Here is a 19,545-nt window from a genome sequence, read left to right as displayed (position 1 = left end):
TGGACATGAGTCTGAGCAAGCTCTGGGAAATGGTGAGGGACAGGGAAGCCTGGTGTGCTGCAGTCCATGGGGTTGCGAAGAGTCGGACATGACTGAGTAACTGAACAACACCAACAATTACACATTTGGAGCAGCTTCCTGTTCAAGTCCTTTGTGCATTTTTCTAATGAGTTATCTGCCTTTTTCTCACTGGTAGGCATTAAAAATTTTATATATTCTTGATATGAATCCTTTGTCAGTTATTTCATTACAAATGTCTCTAGTCTTCAGCCTTATGATGATGGGGAAGATGTCTTATTGATGAGCTCTTAATTTTAATGTTGTCTTACTTATTCATCTTTTTCTTTATGTTGAAATACATTTTATGTAATATTTAAGAAAGCTTTCCTTACTCCCAGGTCTTGAAGATATCCTCCTGTATATTCTGTTGAGGTCTTCCCAGGTGGCGCTAGTGGTAAAGTATCTGCCTGCCAATGCAGGTAGATGTAAGAGATCCAGGTTCAATTCTTGGGTTGGGAAGATCCTCTGAAGAGGGCATGGCAGCCCACTCCAGTATTCTTGCCTGGAGAATCCCATGGACAGAGGAGCCTGGCAGGCTACAGTCCAAAGGGTCGCACAGAGTTGGACACGACTAAAGTGGCTTAGCACCTGATCTATTTAAAGTACTATAGTTTTGGTTTTCATGTATATTTGCTTATAACTGATTTTTATGTGTAATGAAAGATACAGGACCATCATATTCAGGGTTTTTCTCATATGAAATCCCAATTGTTCTGGGACTGGTTAATGAAAAGCCATCCTTTTGTCACTTACTTGCAATGGCAGCTCCGTTGACTTATCAAGTGTCCGTAGGTGTGTAGGTTTATGTTTGTGTGCTCCCTCTGGCCCACTGATCTAATTGTCTGTCCCTGAACCAATAAACAGCTTCTTAGTTATTACAGTGTTGTTTTAAGTCTTGACATCTTAGGGGGCAAATATGCCCATCTAGTTTGTTACAGTTTTGTAAACCCTTTCCAGTTCCATATAAACTTTAAAATGTTAGCCTAGTGTAACAACCACATAAACTATTGTTTTTATTGTGATTACATTGTATCCATATATTAATTTGAGGAAAACTGATATATATATAATAGTCAACCTTCTAACCCATCAATTCAGTTCAGTTCAGTTCAGTCACTCAGTCGTGTCCAACTCTTTGCAACACCATGAGTTGCAGCACGCCAGGCTTCCCTGTCCATCACCAACTCCTGGAGTTCACGCAAACTCATGTCCATCAAGTTGGTGATGCCATCCAGCCATCTCATCCTCTGTCATCCCCTTCTCCTCCTGCCCCCAATCCCTCCCAGATTCAGAGTCTTTTCCAATGAGTCAACTCCTCGCATGAGGTGGCCAAAGTACTGGAGTTTCAGCTTTAGCATCAGTCCTTCCAAAGAACACCCAGAACTGATCTCCTTTAGAATGGACTGGTTGGATCTCCTTGCAGTCCAAGGGACTCTCAAGAATCTTCTCCAATACCACAGTTCAAAAGCATCAATTATTTATTATACTTCTCTATATCTTCTTTGATATCTCTCAATAAGATTTTATAATTTTCTCTATAACATCTGTTGTTAGATTTTCTTCCTAGATCCTTTGTATATTTTGGTACCATTATAAATAGTATCCTTTACTTTTTTTCATTTTGCAAATTTTTGATGCTAATATATAGAAGTGCAATTGATTTTTTTGTATCCAGTAAACTTGTTTAACTCTTTTATTAAGTCTAATAAAATATATCTTTAGTTTTATTTTGAATTATCTATTACATATGAACATTATATTCTAATAATAATAGTTTTGTTCTTTCCTTTATAGTTCTTACACAACTTTTTTTTTTCTTATACTTACTTACTTCATTGGCTAGGACCACTGCTACAATGCAAATAGTGATGAGGATAGTAGAAATTCTTGTCTTGTCCTGTTCTCAAAATATCACCATTAAGAATATTTGCTATATGATTTTTGAAGATAACTTTCAAGAATGTACCCTTTCATTCTCACTTTGAGAAGAATTTTTTTAATCATGAAAGTATGTTGGATTTTATTAAATGATTTTTCTACATTTACTGAGAAGATGTTATGATTTTCTTCTTTAATATGGTAGCACGGTAGATTATATTAATTCATCTTCTAGTGTAAAACGACCTTGAATGCCTGGGATATAACCAACTTGATAATGATGTGTTATCCTTTTTATATACTGCTAGATTCACCTTGCAGATATTTAAGATTTTTGTGCCTATGTTCATCTAAGAGATTGCCTATAATTTTCTTTTCATGAACTGTGTTTGCCAGGTTTTAGTATCAAGGTTATACTAGTCTCAAGAGCTGGTGATTCCTCTTTTTCTATTTTCTGAAAGAATTTAAGATTAATAGTATTTTTTTCATGAGTGTTCGGTAGAACTTGCTGGTGAATTTGAGCCTGGAACTCTTTCAGGATGAGCATTTTGGGCTATGGATTTCATTTCTCTTAATTATTAGAAGTAGGAAGGATGAACATATGGCTTATCCTCCAAAATGTAACACTTCTGAGAATTAAAAGGGTTATTAAAACAATGAATAGATATTAATCAATGATGGGCATAAACTGGGACTGTTTTGGGCAAAGTGAGATTTATGGATATCACAATAGTAAGATTTCCTATTTCTTCTTATGTTTCCTATTTCTTTCTGAAAAAAATAAGTTATGTATTTTTTTCAAAAACTGTCCAATTTGTCTAAATTTTTCAAGTGTATTGGTACAGAGATTTCATATCAATCTTCTTTTTATTTAACATGTTCCTCCCCCAACACACACATACCAGCTTTACTGAGGACCATGTTAATCTTACATTGTCTTATTTATATTTGTGACATCTGTAAGTGTGTCTCTTTTTTGCTTCTGGATATGCTTATTTGTGCCTTAGTTTCTTGATCACTCTTGATAGAGATACTGTTATTTGTGAAAATCAACAAGCAACTTTTGGCTTTGTTGAACATCTCTGCTATGTAATTGTTTTCTGTTTTTAAAGTGTCTCCTTTTTATCTTCATTACTTCTTTCTTGCTGATACAGCTCTAACTTCCTCAGATGAGTATTTATTACTTAGGTTTCAGACTGTCTGAAGGCAACTCACTTTGGGATTGTGTGTTACTCTTTCTGTACTGCATTCATAAATTTTGACATGAAATATTTTATTATTCTGTTCAACATATTTTCTAATGTTTTCTTAATTTTGTTTTGATGCATGGTCATTTTAGGTCTCTAGCATCTGGGGTTTTTTCCTCTTTCTAATTTTTCTGATTTTTAGTTTGTCTTATGGTACAACCATGCTCTGTATGGTTTTGAACTGTTGAAATATTTATGTTTTGTAAATGTTCTGTATGCACGAAAAAATAATGTATTCTACAGTAGTTATGTAGAGATCTCAGTATGTCAATTTTATTATTTTATTCAAACTTTTTCATGTCTACTCATTTTTGTTTGTTTTTTCTGTTAGTAACTAAGAGATGTAGTGCCAAAAGCAGCACTCCTTCTATCCTTATAGATTTGTCTGTTTCTCCTCGAAGTTCTTGGAGCAAGCGATGGCACCCCACTCCAGTACTCTTGCCTGGAAAATCCCAGGGGTCACTCAGAGTCGGACACGACTGAGCGACTTCACTTTGACTTTTCACTTTCATGCATTGGAGGAGGAAATGGCAACCCACTCCAGTGTTCTTGCCTAGAGAATCCCATGGACAGAGGAGCCTGGTGGGCTGCTGTCTATGGGGTCGCACAGAGTCGGACACGACTGAAGCAACTTAGCAGCAGCAGCCTCGAAGTTCTGTCAGTGTTACATATCCTGAATTCAGTTCAGTTCAGTAACTCAGTCATGTCCAACTTGTTGCAACTCCATGGACTGCAGCACACCAGGCTTCCCTGTCCATCACCAACTCCCAGAGCTTGCTCAAACTCATATCCATCGAGTCAGTGATACCATCCAACCGTCTCATCCTCTGTCACCCCCTTCTCCTCCTGCCTTCAATCTTTCCCATCACCAGGGACTTTTCCAATGAGTCAGTTCTTCGTATCAGGTGGCCACAGTATTAGAGCTTCAGCTCCAGCATCAGTCCTTCCAATGAATATTCAGGACTGATTTCCTTCAGGATGGACTGTTTGGATCTCCTTGCAGTCCAAGGGACTCTCAAGAGCCTTCTCCGACACCACAGTTCAAAAGCATCAATTCTTCGGCACTCAGCTTTCTTTGTGGTCCAACTCTCATATCAGTACATGACTACTGGAAAAACCATATAGCTTTGACTAGACGGGCCTTTGTTGGCAAAGTAATGTCTCTGCTTTCTGATATGCTTTTTAATATGCTGGGTTAGTCATAGTTTTTCTTCCAAGGAGCAAGTGTCTTAATTTCATGGCTGACGTCACCATTTGCAGTGATTTTGGACTTGGACTGTAGCTCAGTCATGTCCGACTCTTTTCGACCCGGTGGACTGTAGCCCGCCAGGCTCCTCTGTCCATGGGATTCTCCAGGCAAGAATACTGGAGTGGGTTGTCATTTATTTTGGAGCCCAAGAAAATAAAGTCTCTCACGGTTTTCATTGTTTCCCCATCTATTTGCCATGAAGTGATGGGACTGGATGCCATGATGTGCCTTTTTTTAATGTTGAGTTTTAAGCTAGCTTTTTCACTCTCCTCTTTCACTTTCATTAAGAGGCTCTTTAGTCTCTCTTTCCTTTCTGCCATTAGGGTGGTGTCATCTGCATATCTGAGGTTATTGATATTTCTCCCAGCACTCTTGATTCCAGCTTGTGCTTCATCCAGCTTGGCATTTTGCATGATGTACTCTGCATATAAGTTAAATAAGTAAGGTGACATATATACAGCCTTGACATACTCCTTTCCCAATTTGGAACCAGTCTATTGCTCCATGTCTGGTTCTAATGGTTGCTTCTTGACCTAAACACAGATTTCTCAGGAGGCAGGTAAGGTGGTCTGGTATTCCTATCTCTTTAAGAATTTTCCACAGTTTTTTGTGATCCATACAAAAGCTTTGGCGTAGTCAATAAAACAGAAATATGTGTTTTTCTGAAACTGTCTTGCTTTTCCTATGATCCAAAGAACGTTGGCAATTTGATCTCTGCTTCCTCTTCCTTTTCTAAATCCAGATCGAACATTTGGAAGTGCTTGGTTCATGTACTGTTGGAGCTTCACTTGGAGAATTTTGAGCATTACTTTGCTAGTGTGTGAGATGAGTGCAATTGTGCAGTAGTTTGAACATTCTTTGGCACTGCCTTCCTTTGGGATTGGAATGAAAACTGACCTTTTCCAGTCCTATGGCCACTGCTGAGTTTTCCAAAGTTTCTGGCATATTGCGTGCAGCCCTTTCACAGCATCATCTTTTAGGAGTTGAAATAGCTCAACTGGAATTCCATCACCTCCACTAGCTTTTTTGTAGTGATGCTTCCTAAGGCCCACTTGGCTTCGAATTCCAGGATGTCTGGCTCTAGGTGAGTGATCACACCATGGTTTTCTGGGTTATTAAGATCTTTTTTGTATAGTTCTGTGTATTCTTGACACCTCTTCTTAATATCTTCTGCTTCTCTTAGGTCCATACTGTTTCTCTCCTTTATTGTGGCCATCATTGCATGAAATGTTTCCTTGGAATTTTTCTCTAATTTTCTTGAAGAGATCTCTAGTCTTTCCCATTCTATTGTTTTTTTTTTTTTTTCTATTTCTTTGCATATCCTGAGGGTATATGTTGAAAAATATACAAATTGAAGATTGTCCTATAGTTTCAGCAATGGAACCTTTTATTAACCATGAATCAATATTCTTTGTATGTATGCATGCTATGCATGCTAAGTTGCTTCAGTTGTGTCCGACTCTTTACGACACTATGAACTGGAGCTTGCTAGGATCCTCTGTCCATGAGTGGGTAGCCATGCCATCCTCCAGGGGATCTTCCTGACCCAGGGATGGAACCCACGTGTCTTATGTCTCCTGCATTGGCAGTCAGGTTCTTTACCACTAGCACCACCTGGGAAAACCTTGACCTCCTTTACTGCTGCAATTTTATTTTCTTTAAAAATATTTTCCCCCTTAATATAGCTATACTATTTTTCTTTGGTGTAGCATGTATCGGGAAGTCTTATTTAATAATGTCACTTCCAAATTTTCTCTATCCTTAATCCTTATACTTCTAAGATACTTTTCTTGTAAATAACACACAGGTAGAATTTGTCTTTATGAAGTCTGAAAATCTTTGCTTTTTGACTGGGGCATTTATTTCATTTATATAAAATTTAATTAGTACTACATCATGAATGCCATGATATTGCACCACTCCTAAAGGCACAGTTCACTTCGTACATATATTTGCACTGAAAACTTATTTTGTGCTTTCTACTTGTCATACCTGTTGCACTTTTTTGTCCTTTTTTTTTTTTACCTTATTTTGAATTTACTGAGTATTTCAGTTATTCCAATGTTGTCCCCTCTAATGTTGCTCCTTGGAAAGAAAGCTATGGCAAACCTAGACAGTGTATTAAATACAGAGACATTACTTTGACAACAAAGGTCCGAAGAGTCAAAGGTGTGGTTTTTCTAGTAGTCATGTACAGATGTGAGAGTTGCACCATAAAGAAGGCTGAGTGCCAAAAAATTGATGCTTTTGAATTGTGGTGCTGGAGAAAACTCTTGAGAGTCCTTTGGACTGCAAGGAGATCAAACCAGTCAATCCTAAAGGAAACAGTCCTGAATATTCATTGGAAGGACTGGTGCTGAAGCTGAAGCTCCAATACTTTGGCCACCTGATGCAAAGAGCTGACTCACTAGAAAGACCCTGATGCTGGGAAAGATTGAAGGCAAAAGGAGAAGGGAGTGGCAGAGGATGAGTTGGTTAGATAGCATCACCAATTCAGTGGACATGAATTTACCAAACTCTGAGAGATAGTGAGGGACAGGGGAGCCTGGCATGCTGCAGTCTATGGGGTCATAAAGAGTCTAGCAACTAAACAACAGTCACCCGGTTAAGTAGTTTAAGAAGTTATACATTCTGTTAATTTCTTTTAGTAGTTGTCCTTGAAATTATAATACGCTTACTTAAGTTAATGAAGTCTGAATAAATCCCTTAATTTCTTCCTGCATAATAAAAGAAATTTAGAACAGTTCCCAACTTATAATCATTTTTCCACGAATTTTAGCTATTCTTGTTTAACCCTTGAAGACATTATTATTATTCTTTTATTAATCAGTACCTGCTTAGATTCATTTTACTGTTTATCCCTGTGTCTTAAACCTACCATCTAGGAAAACTTTCCTTCTGACAAACGTGTTATTTCAAATTTTCTCTATTGAAAGTCTGCTGAAGACAAACTAAAATTTCAAGACAAATTTTTGTTTGACTTTGTTTCACCAGCATTCTTAAAAGATATTTTCAGTGGCTGTAGAATTCAACTCTGACTCTTATTTTCCTTCAGTGCTTCTGGCTCCTGGCTCCTGTTACTGCTCCTGATAGACCAGCGTCAGTGTAATCACTGCTGCTGCTTCCTTTCTTAAAAAAGAAAAATTATTTATTTTTGGCTGCGCTGGGTCTTCCGTTGCAGTGTGTGGGCTTTTTCTAGTTGCGGTGATGGGGGACTACTCTCTCGTTGCTGTGGGGAAGCTTCTTATTGCAGTGGCTTCTCTTGTTCTGTTGCAGGGGCTTATTGCTCCATGGCACATGGGATCTTTCCAGATCAGGGATCGAACCCTTGTCCCCTACACTGGAAGGAGGATTCTTAACCGCTAGACCACCAGGGAAGCCTGTTCTTTCTTTTTTTTTTTTAACTTGAATTTGGTGTGCACCAGCAACTATTTTTTTTTTTTAATATTTATTTATTTAGGCCTCACTGGTTTACAGCATGGAAAGCTGTATTGCAAGGCATCTCAGATTCCCACTGGAGATGTAAGAATGCTTAGCAAAATTAAATAAATTGAAAAGCTAGGCAAGTATCAACTCTGGGTAAAATTAAAAGTTGTATAAGAAAGGAAATATAATCATGGTACAATACTATGGTCAGTACTAAGCAATCTTATGTGCTTAGTCACTCAGTTGTGTCTGACTCTCAGACCCCATGGACTGTAGTCCACCAGGCTCCTCTGTCCCTGGAATTCTCCAGGGAAGAATACTGGAGTGGGTTGCCATTCCCTTCTCCAAAGGATCTTCCCAACCCAGGGATTGAACTTGCATCTCTTGAATTGCAAACAGGTTTTTTTTTTTTACCACTGAGCCACCAAGGGAAGCCCCACTAAACAATCTTAAATAGTCCCAATAAGTAAGTATATAGATTAACCAGTAGTGTTGATGATCCACATGGCAGGATGTGTGAGTCTCCTGCCTGAGGTCACTGTAATAAGGAGCCTGGTGGGGAGGACAGCTTAGTGGCTCAGCACTCAGTGTACAGGCTTTCCCACATTTCTCCCCCTTTCGCCTGACAGCCCACCCTACTGTACTGATTCCACTCTAGTTTCTCTCCTGGGACCATTCCTCCATTTCTGCAGGACAGAGGAAGAGTGTTGCCTAACAGATGGGGTGGGAGGGGATACCAAAAGAAATGACATTTCTTATTTGATCTTTTGAATGAAGTCCCTGTGTTCCATGCTTCTTGTCTCCCTCATCTTCGTCCATCTTCCGTGGTACCTGGTGCCTCCCCGGTATTCTTTAGCATCTCTGCAGGGGAAGAGAGCCTGCTTCATGACACCACCCTGGGTAGGTTCTTGGGTGAACCCCTTCCTTCTGCTGAAACGTTTACTGCTTTTATGCTGCTTTCAATTTCTTCTTTAAAAAACACTGTTATTGATTTCCTTTTCTTTTTTTTTAATGTGGGTCACTTTTAAAGTCCTTATTGAATTTGCTGGGCTTCCCTGGTGGCTTAGACTGTAAACAATCAGCCTGCAATATAGGAGACCTGGGTTGGATCCCTGGGTTGGGAAGATCCCCTGGAGAAGGGAATGGCAACCCACTCCAGTAATCTTGCCTTTGAGAATTCCATGGACAGAAGAGTCTGGCGGGCTACAGTCCATGGGGTCGCAGAGTCGGACACAACTGAGGGACTAATACTAAATTTGTTATAATACTGCTTATGTTTTTGTTTAGGTTTTTTGGCCCCAAGACATGTGGGATCTTAGCTCCCCAACCAGGGATCAAACCTGTATCCCCTGGATTGAAAGGCTGAGTCTTAACCACTGGACTGCCAAGAAAGTCCCTGCTTTCAGCTTCTGAAATGGGGTTTTAGGTATCTCCAGGTTTCAAGGAAGATGGAATTTTTATTTCCCTTTCTTATGCTTGTCCTTTTTTTTTTTTTTTGTCTGTGCCAGGTGTTCACTGAGGCATGCGGGATCTTTTAAACTTATTTGTTTTACATTGGGGTATACATGTGGAATCTTTAGTTGCAGCATGTGAACTCTTAGTTGCCACATGTGGGATCTAGTTCTTCTGACCAGGGATCAAACCCGGCCCCTGCATTGAGAGTATGGGAGTCTTAGCTATGGACTACCAGAAAAGTCCCTGTGCTTATCCTTCTGAGCTGATTTTCAAGAGAGAAGAGAAAGGGGGAAAGAATGTCACCACCTTAAAACTGAAAGTCCACGTTGTTGGTAACACTTAACATGTGGGCGACAGCCCAGGAAAATCACTGTTGACATGAACTGGAGGGATGGGAATACAATCTAGCATCTCCACATGACTGTGGACAGGTCCCTTCCCAAAAGGACCTTAGCACCTGGCGAGTGAGTCACAGCTCCCACCACTCCTTGTGGACAAACCCCAGCCACCTTCAGGCTGTGACTGCCTCACCCCACTGGCTTTGGATATGTGAGTCCAGGCCCAAGGAGTGACACGTGACAGGGAAAAGTCACTGGAAGAGATGAGGCCAGGGCACTGAGAGGCAAGACACGTCTCAGGGGACTGAGAGGCAAGACACATTGAAGTCTTTTAAAACTACACTGGAAAGGAGAAGTCATTTTCCTCTGAAGCACTGGCTATCCTCTGAGAATCTGCAGCACATTTTAATGTCTTTGACTTTGTAGAATGATGTCAGTTTTCCATCGGTAGTATTTATCTACACTGCATGCAAAACTCCACAGGTAGTTTTTCCTCATTTGCTAGGATAATGAAATACTTTATGAAAAGTCATAGTCTTTCATTTTGCATTTGTGCCCTCATGCAAATTCAACAAATATTTATTGAGTGCCTGCTATATACCAGACCCAGTTCTTTTTGTCTTGGAGGTATAGTAGTAAACCCTTTCCCCTGGACTTGGGCTTTGAATGGTGGTTAAGTTTTAGAATTCAACCTCTTTACTTGATTTAGTTCTGTTCAGATTTTCTGTTTGTTCTTGAGTCAGTTTCAGTAGTTTGGTCTTTCTGGACCCTTTCCCATTTCATCCAGGTTATTTAATTTGTTGGCATACGATTACTATAGTATTCCATTCAAATCTTTTTTATTCCCATAAGATTGGTAGTGATTTCCTTTCTTTCATCCCAAATATCAGTAATTTGCGTTTTCCTCCCTTTTGCCCCCCTTGGCGTTTAGCTAAAGGTTTGTCAATTTTATCGATTTCTTCTAAGAACCAACTTTTCCTTTTGCTAATTTTTCTCTACTGTTTTTCTATCCTCTATTTTGGTTCTTTCCACTCTATATTATTTTTTTTCCTTTTGCTTGCTTTAGGTTTACTGTACTCTTCTAATTTGTTAAGATGGAAGGTTAGGCTATAAATTTCAACTCTCTCATCTTTTAAACTATTGAGATCACAATTTTAAATTTTCTTCAGAGCACTGCTTTAGCTGCATCCAAGCCCTATGTTATACTTTTTATCTCAGTCATAATTTTTTCTAATTTTTCTTATGATTTCTTCTTTGCTCCATGGGTTATTTGGTTTGGGGGTGCTTTAATTTCCATGTTTTTGAATTCCCCAAATTTCCTTCTATTACTGGTTCCTAATTTGATTCCATTGTGGTTGGAGAACATACTTTGTATGATTTTATTACTTTTAAATTTATTGAGAGCTTGCTTTGTGGCCTAATGTATGATTTATCCTGAAAAATGTTCCATGTGCATTTGGAAAGAATGTGTATTTGACCATGTTGAGTACAAATGTTCCACAGATGTGTTAGGTCTAGTTAAATACTGGTGTTGTTCTCGACTTCTTTTTCCTTGTTGATCATCTGCCTTATTCTATCCATTACGGAAAGTGAGGGTGTTGAAATCTCCAATTATTATTGTTAAATTGTTTAGTTTTCTCCTTTGATTCTGTCAGTTTTTGCTATTTTGGGGTTCAGCTGTTATGCACACAAGTGCTTCCCTTTTTAAAAATATATCAGTATTTACTTTTTTTTTAAATGTTTCTTTCTTTTTGGCCATGCTGGGTCTTCACTGCTGCACCTTGGGGCTTTCTCTAGTTGCGGGCTTCTCATTGTGGTGGCTTCTCTTGTGGAGCACAGGCTCTAGGGCACTGGGGATTCAGTACTTGTAGCTTCCAGGCTCGGAGAAGGCGATGGCACCCCACTCCAGTACTCTTGCCTGGAAAATCCCATGGACGGAGGAGCCTGGTAGGCTGCAGTCCATGAGGTCGCTATGAGTCTGACACAACTGAGCGACTTCACTTTCACTTTTCACTTTCATGCACTGGGGAAGGAAATGGCAACCCACTCCAGTGTTCTTGCCTGGAGAATCCCAGGGATGGGGGAGCCTGATGGGCTGCCGCCTATGGGGTCACACAGAGTCGGACACGACTGAAGTGACTTAGCAGCAGCAGCAGCAGTTTCCAGGCTCTAGAGCACAGGCTCAACAGTTGCCCAGTGGCATGTGGGATCTTCCTGGAGAGGGATCCAACCTGTGTCTCCTGCATTGGTAGGCAGATTCTTTACCACTGAGCCAGCAGGGAAGCCACACAGGCATTTCTTAAATGTTATGTTTTCTTGATGGATTGACCTGTTTGTTAGTATAAAATGTTCTTTATTTCTAGGAACAATTTATAGCTGAAAGTCTAGTTTGTCTGATATTATTACAGCCACTTTTTTTTTTCTTTCTTTTTACATGGTATATGTCTGTTCTTTTACTTTCAACCAATTTGTGACTTTAAAGTGTCTCATAGATGGTATATAGTTGGATCGTGTTTTTATATATATTTTGTCAATTTCTCTTTTGATTGGAGTATTTAGTATATTTACATTTAATGAAATTACTGATAAGGCAGGATTTATGATTGCCATTTTGCTATTTGTTCTCTATATATGTCTTTTTGTTTGTCTTTTTCCTTATTATTGCCTTCTTTTGTGTTATATATTTTCTACTGTAGTATTTTAATTTCTTTGTTGTTTCTTTTACTGTATTTTAAAGAGTCATTTTTAATGGTTGTGTTGGGGATTACAATTAACTTAAAATAACCTAGGTAGAATTAGCTTATTTATTATTATTTATTATCAATACTAACAGTTTTATTATTATTATATTATATATATTATACTAACAGTTTTAATAAATGTTTAATATATTTAATATATATTATACTAACAGTTTTAATATTATTAACAGTTAGAACTGGACATGGAACAACAGACTGGTTCCAAATAGGAAAAGGAGTTCGTCAAGGCTGTATATTGTCACCCTGCTTATTTAAATTATATGCAGAGTACATCATGAGAAACGCTGGACTGGAAGAAACACAAGCTGGAATCAAGACTGCCGGGAGAAATATCAATCACCTCAGATATGCAGAGGACACCACCCTTATGGCAGAAAGTGAAGAGGAACTAAAAAGCCTCTTGATGAAGGTGAAAGTGGAGAGTGAAAAAGTTGGCTTAAAGTTCAACATTCAGAAAATGAAGATCATGGCATCCGGTCCTATCACTTCATGGGAAATAGATGGAGAAACAGTGGAAACAGTGTCAGACTTTATTTTTCTGGGCTCCAAAATCACTGCAGATGGTGAGTGCAGCCATGAAATTAAAAGATGCTTACTCCTTGGAAGGAAGGTTATGACCAACCTAGACAGCATATTAAAAAGCAGAGACATTACTTTGCCAACAAAGGTTCATCTAGTCAAGGCTATGGTTTTTCCTGTGGTCATGTATGGATGTGAGAGTTGGACTGTGAAGAAAGCTGAGCGCTGAAGAATTGATGCTTTTGAACTGTGGTGCTGGAGAAGACTCTTGAGAGTCCCTTGGACTGCAAGGAGATCCAACCAGTCCATTCTGAAGGAGATCAGCCCTGGGATTTCTTTGGAAGGAATGATGCTAAAGCTGAAACTCCAGTACTTTGGCCACCTCATGTGAAGAGTTGACTCATTGGAAAAGACTCTGATGCTGGGAGGGATTGAGGGCAAGAGGAGAAGGGGATGACAGAGGATGAGATGGCTGGATGGCATCACTGACTCGATGGACATGAGTCTGAGTGAACTCCGGGAGTTGGTGATGGACAGGGAGGCCTGGCGTGCTGCAATTCATGGGGTCGCAAAGAGTCAGACACGACTGAGCGACTGATCTGATCTGATCTGATCTGATTATTAATACTAGCTTAATTTCAGTAGTACATTCTCTCTCTTCTCCTTTGTGCTATTAGTATTATTATCATTCCAATTACATATAAGTACACATATATAAATGTACACTGTTTATTTAACTTATATTCAGAGTACATCATGTGAAATGCCAGGTTGGATGAATCACAAGCTGGAATCAAGATTTCTGGGAGAAATATTAACAACCTCAGATACGCAGATGATACCACTCTAATGGCAGAAAGTGAAGAGGAACTAAAGAGCCTCTTGATGAGGGTGAGAGTGAAAAAACTGGCTTAAAACTCAACATTCAAAAAACTAAGATCATAGCATCTGGTCCCATCACTTCATGCCAAATAGAAGGGGAAAAAGTGGAAGCAGGGACAGAGTTTATTTTCTTTTTTTTATGCCTTCAATATTCTGGTAGGTAACTTACAACTCTTCCTTTGCCTTCACTTTCTGCTGGCTCGGAGCCTTTAAGTCAACATGAAGTGAGAGATTAGGGCCTTCTCAGATATTTCAAGAGTGTGCACAGTCTTTCACTGTGCATGGCATTCTGGATTCCCAGGAATATGTCAGAGCTAGCTTTCAAGGCACCCTATGGACTCTCATTCCCCATTTTTGTTTTCATTTTTTGATTAACCTCTTGTTAGCCCCAATTGGTTTTACCACCTCAGGCAGCTGTGATGTTGAACAACTGCTGTTGATTATTTTTTGACAAATGCCCTAGGGATAGGACTGTTTGCACACAGTGAATTCTGAAGCAGGTCAAATAAAGATGAGCCCTGTGAATGGAGCTGCCAACAGGTCAAATAATGACAACTCTCCAGGGATGGGGTTTTAGGAATATCTAAATCCATTCTTCCCATCCAGTGGCTGCGAGTCTACTGGGTTTCAAAGCTACTATTGTTATGAGGCTATTAGTTGCCGAGGCTATTAGTTGCCCAGGCTACCACAGAACCGGATAGGAGGGGTTGGGAATTGGGCAAGTTACAATGCCATCAGGGTCATTGTTCCTATCAGGCTTCAGTCATTTTTATTGAAAAACAGTCTTTGGATGGTTGGAAGCCTTTGGTTAATGTCCGGAGTTCTGAAAAGGTTGGTTTGATCATTTAAGCCAGTATTCTTTTTTTTTTTTTTTACAGAGAATCAGATTTTTTTGCCATTCTGGAAGTGCTTCTGCCAGATTTATTTTTATCTCTCTTTATCCTGAATAGATCCCCTCAACCTCCAGTTCTCTAAATCCTTGATAGTGCAGTATCTTCATCAGATATCTTACATCTTACATTTTCATCAAATATCTTATATCTTACATTTTCATCAAATATCTTACAACAATATAGCAGGGTGGTACAAAAGACCGAGCACATGTAAGAAATGGTAAATAGATAAGTGCAGGTCCTGATGTCTTTTAAAAGGTCTTCTCCCTAGTATATACATTTGAAGTGTGAAAGATCTTCCAATCTCATTTTATGTGAGAGCTAAAACGTCTGAATAAACAAAAGTGAAATAGATTCAGACCTAGTTTTCCACCAAAGTGGCTGTGAAATTAAGTTAAGAGCCTAAACTAGGAGATTGTTTTGTTCTAATTTTCCTATGTGCTAATTATTTTGGAAATAAATATTTAAGCAGAGATACATGAGAGAGACATTGCAGAGACAGTGGGATGACATTTGATCATTCTGCCTGGTGGGTGAACTTGTTATCTGTGCTCTTCATATACACAGACAGACATACACAGACTGCTTCCAGGCAATCCTTGCTTTGAGGGTTCAGATATGCCTGAAGTCAGCTACCATAGTTTAATTCAATAATACCAGCGGATCAATGATATGGTTCAAATTTCAGTTATCACGGCATAGTGTGAGTAAATGTGTGTAGTACCAGCTCATCTAGTACCAAGCTGACACCAGCTTTTTAGTCCAGAAATCACTACACAACAGGTACATCATGGCCAGAGAGCAACTGAAGCAATTCTTCAGAGCTGTCAGTATTTGGTCTCTGAACATTTTTTTTAAATTAACTTTTACTGAATTTACTTTACAATGTTATGATAGTTTCTATTGTACAGCCATGCTTTTTTGGACTTTCTTCCCTTTCAGGTCACCACAGTGTATTAAGTAGAGTTCCCTGTGCTGTACAATATGTTCTCATTAGTTACCTGTTTTATACATAGTAGTAAGCCTTTCTTCTGGGCTTCCCTCCTGGCTCACAGGGTGAAGAATCTGCCTGCAATGCAGGAGATCTGGGTTCAATCCCTGGGTTGGGAAGATCCCCTGGAGGAGGGCATGGCAACCCACTCCAGTATTCTTGCCTGGGAAATCCCATGAACAGAGGAGACTGGCAGACTACAGTCCATGCGGTGGCAAATAGTCAAACAGATTAAGCAAATAAGCACAGTGTGTATATATCAATCCCCATCTCCTAATTCAACCCACCCTCCTCCCCTTGGTATCCATACATTTTTCTCTACATCTGCATCTCTATTCCTGCCCTGCATGTAGGTTCACTGTACCATTTTCCTAGATTCCACACGTGCGTTAATACATGATATTTTTCTCTTTCTTGCATACTTCACTCTGAATGACACTCTCTAGGTTCATCCAGGTACAAATTTTGAGCATTTTTAAGCTCAGACACTGTCAGCAAAGTGTGTCATTGTGTTGCCTCCTTTTCTCCTAGTGATAAACCCACACAGCCTTGTTAAAAGAACACCCAACCTCCACCCACCATCCGCCCCTACCCGCCCCACAAGCAAAAAACAAAAATAGGTAACTGAAAGATAGAATTGGGCGACAAAGATGGAAGTGCAGCAAAGAAACAAAAAAATGATAAAGGTGGAAATGACATGAAATATGCATGGAATGTAACAGGAGTTATATTTTAAAAAAGGCAACTGTGGGAATGCTGACCTCGACACCTTTCCAAAGATGCCAGATTTGCCCCCAGGGGAATGCACGAATGAAAAGAGGAAAGAGGCTTGGATAAAAGGATTGTACGACGTCCCAGAGGACAGACGAGGCATTCAAGGCACTGTGACAGGGAACGCCCAGAGGATAACGTGTTGAAAGTGATACAAACAGGACGTTCTGCCAAGACACGGAAAAGATGCTCTCTGTGCACAAAACGACACGTCCACGAGAAGACAAGCCCCGTTCAAGCCACTCCTGTTAAGCTTTTCCTGCACAGAAAGAAAACAGTTCAAGTCTTCGTGTGTGTGACGGTTTACAGTATAAGCAGTGATTAGTTTTGCTATTTTTCTCATTTCTCGACACATTCCTAATCATCAGTGAAGAGTTAGGAATGTCTCGTGGAACAATGCTAGTTTTCCTCACGTGCGATGAAGATAGTTTCGTACTTCAGGGTTCTGTCCACGGCCGGCGAAGCCGGCTTGTGTGCACACGCACCACCCATACGTACAGCACACGGACACGCGTGCAATTTACACAGCGAGCGTCCACACACTGCAAGGTGGAGCCCAAGTCACGGCGACAGCTACTGGGGGAGATTATAAATGCAGAATAGTCCTTTTCCTCTCTGGATGGTTGTGATTGGGCTTCTGCGGGAGGCAGTGGGGAGTGAGCTCCCGCCAAGAGCTGAGGGAGACGAGGCCGCAGAAAGGGGGCGGTGCGGTGCGGGGAGGGAGCGGGGCACTGCGGGGAGGGGGCGAGGCCGCGGGGGCAGTGGGGGAGAGAGCAAGGGGTGGGGCGGTGCGTGAAGCGGGAGGCGGTGCGGATGGGGCGGGCGCTGGGTTCTCCCGCCGCTCGGTACCGCAGCCCTGCCAGCTGGCCGCCCGGAGGCGCGCGGACGCCGCGGGCCGGTGCGCGGCGCGGGGGCGGTGGGGCGCGGGCCACGCACGGCGGCGGCTGGAGCGGCGGGCACGCACGCACGCGGGCGCGGGGCGGCACGCACGGCCGGACGCACGGCGGCGGCGGCGGCGGCAGCAGGGGCGCGGGCGGCGGGCGCGGCGGCGGCGGATGGCCCAGGGCTGACTTATGCGGCGCCTGGAGGGGCTGTGTCTGCGGCGGCGGCGGCGGCGGGGCCCTGGCCGCGAGCGGAGCGGGGACAAGATGAAGTACCAGAAGTACCTGACGGTGCTGCAGATGGCCATCGGCGTCACGCCGTCCAACCGCGGCAGCCTGCTGCCGCTCAAGAGGAGGCTGTGGTGAGGGCGGGGGCCGGCGCGCGCGGGCGGGGGGCGCACTCGTCCGCTCAGGGACCCCCGGAGCGCGCGACCGGGAGGGGCCCGGACCGCTGCAGACCGAGGGGCTGCGCCGGCGGGTCTGGCTGAAAAGTCCAGCAGCTCTCGCGCTGCGTTTCCTGCGGCGCCTCCCATCTATCGGCTGCAGGTCGGGGTCAACGTCGGTGGAGGGGGGCGGTCCGCCCACCTGGAAGCCGCTAGAGAAAGGTGTCCGGGATCACCCGGAACCGTGTACACACGGGATCATCCGTCGGATTGTATCCCGTTTTGTTAGCATGTAAACATGTCACAAGAATCCCGGTGGTCACCCTGATGTTCCATCCACTTGAGAGTTGGATGCCTGGTTCTGTCACAAGGGAAACGGTTCAGTAAAAAGGATGATGATGTAGAAAAAGGTGTGATGATCATGGGATTCGGTGGTCATTTCAGTTAAAAAATGCGTGCTTAATACAGCCCCATAGAGTTTGATTCAATTCAATTGAACATAGTCCAGTTTAATTTGAAGGTGATAGAGAAAGGAAAAGAGGCTGCTTTTAGGCAATGTAGAAAACTCATATCAGCTTTGTAAAACAAAATGGAATAACCATCCAAAGAACACAAAGATTGAGCGGTCAGGAAAAAAGAAGAGCTTAGAAAAACAGTCCCAATAGTGGAGAATTTTGAAGGTAAGACCAAAATACATGAGCAGCGAAGTTCACATTTCTGCTGTGCCACTTACTGTGTGACTGTAGACAAGTTAGTGGAGAGTCTGTTTTTTCTGTAAAATGGAAATGATACTCTCTACCTTGTGGGGTCGTGGGTAGATGAATTGCCATGGTCCGTGCATAGTGCCACTCTCCCAGCTGCATAGTAGGTGCTGAGTAAATATTACTCTTTCTTCCCGTGAAACCCCTTCCCCCGCCCCCAGTTGTTCGGAAAAAGAGAAGTTTATTTTTGCAAAAGGTATTTTAATTTGAAGAACAGCAAGTGACAACACCTGGAAGACTAGGCTGGTAAAAATCGACAGTCACTGAATTAAGAAATGTCCATGGAAGAAGACTTTAGCATATGTATCAACAATATGTCATTATTCTGAAGCGACAAGCAATAACGTTTGAAGATGACTTTCCAGATGGATGGGTTACAGAAAAAGAGAAAACAAAGCCAAAGTTGGCACCAACAGTCTTACCCTCAACTCAGCTTTCCTCCTGAGTGCTTACCAGTATGGAACATGCTGCGTATTTTATCCCTCTTCCCGCCCCCCGCAATGTAAGTATTATGGGGCCAGGGCATTTGTCTGTTTAGTTGATTACTAAATTCCCTACAACTAGTTTCCAGTAGAAATAGATTCTCAGAAGATGTGTGTTTGTTGAATTGGTGAATTCTTCATAATGCATAACTGGGAAAGAAAGTTGAGGAAATTTTTTTTTTACAGCTGTTCTGAGTGGCTTGCAGGACCTTAGTTCCCTGACCAGGGACTGAACCCAGGCCCTCAGCAGTGAAAGCACAGAGTCTACCCACTGGACCCTCTGGAAAGTCCCAAGGAAATTTTCTTGATGTTACATTTAAAAACCAAGATGTGGATACAATGTTTGAGGAGCTGTTCTGCATGAATATTAGCAGTGATTGGTCACAAGGTCAGGAAACTAGGTTTATTCCTTCTCATCACTGGAGTACTGCTTCTGAAACTGCTGTCCCGAGTATAGTTTGTGAAGACAGAACAAAGAAAATGAAATCCAGGTAATGTTTGTACTCTAGAGATTCATGTTTGAGGCAGGCAGTGACCTGGGACCAACATTAAAATCCGTCTTATGAA

General features: G+C 41.5%; 1 protein-coding gene across 6 annotated transcripts in view; it reads left to right on the top strand.

The window, feature by feature from the left end:
* The first annotated feature begins 17,529 nt into the window (after positions 1 to 17,529).
* Positions 17,530 to 19,545, top strand: part of TJP1 (tight junction protein 1) — a 259,219-nt gene continuing 257,203 nt past the window's right edge. For all 6 annotated transcript variants that reach the window (XM_070358471.1, XM_070358468.1, XM_070358467.1 and 3 more), the window contains exon 1: positions 17,530 to 17,714. In XM_070358471.1, coding sequence (XP_070214572.1) covers positions 17,545 to 17,714 — 170 coding nt within the window. In that variant the 5' untranslated portion in view covers positions 17,530 to 17,544. The remainder of the gene's footprint in view (positions 17,715 to 19,545) is intronic.

This window comes from Bos mutus, chromosome 21, assembly GCF_027580195.1.
Source record: "Bos mutus isolate GX-2022 chromosome 21, NWIPB_WYAK_1.1, whole genome shotgun sequence".
In the NCBI taxonomy this organism is placed as follows: domain Eukaryota; kingdom Metazoa; phylum Chordata; class Mammalia; order Artiodactyla; family Bovidae; genus Bos; species Bos mutus.
This window is presented reverse-complemented; position numbering and strand designations above follow the sequence as displayed.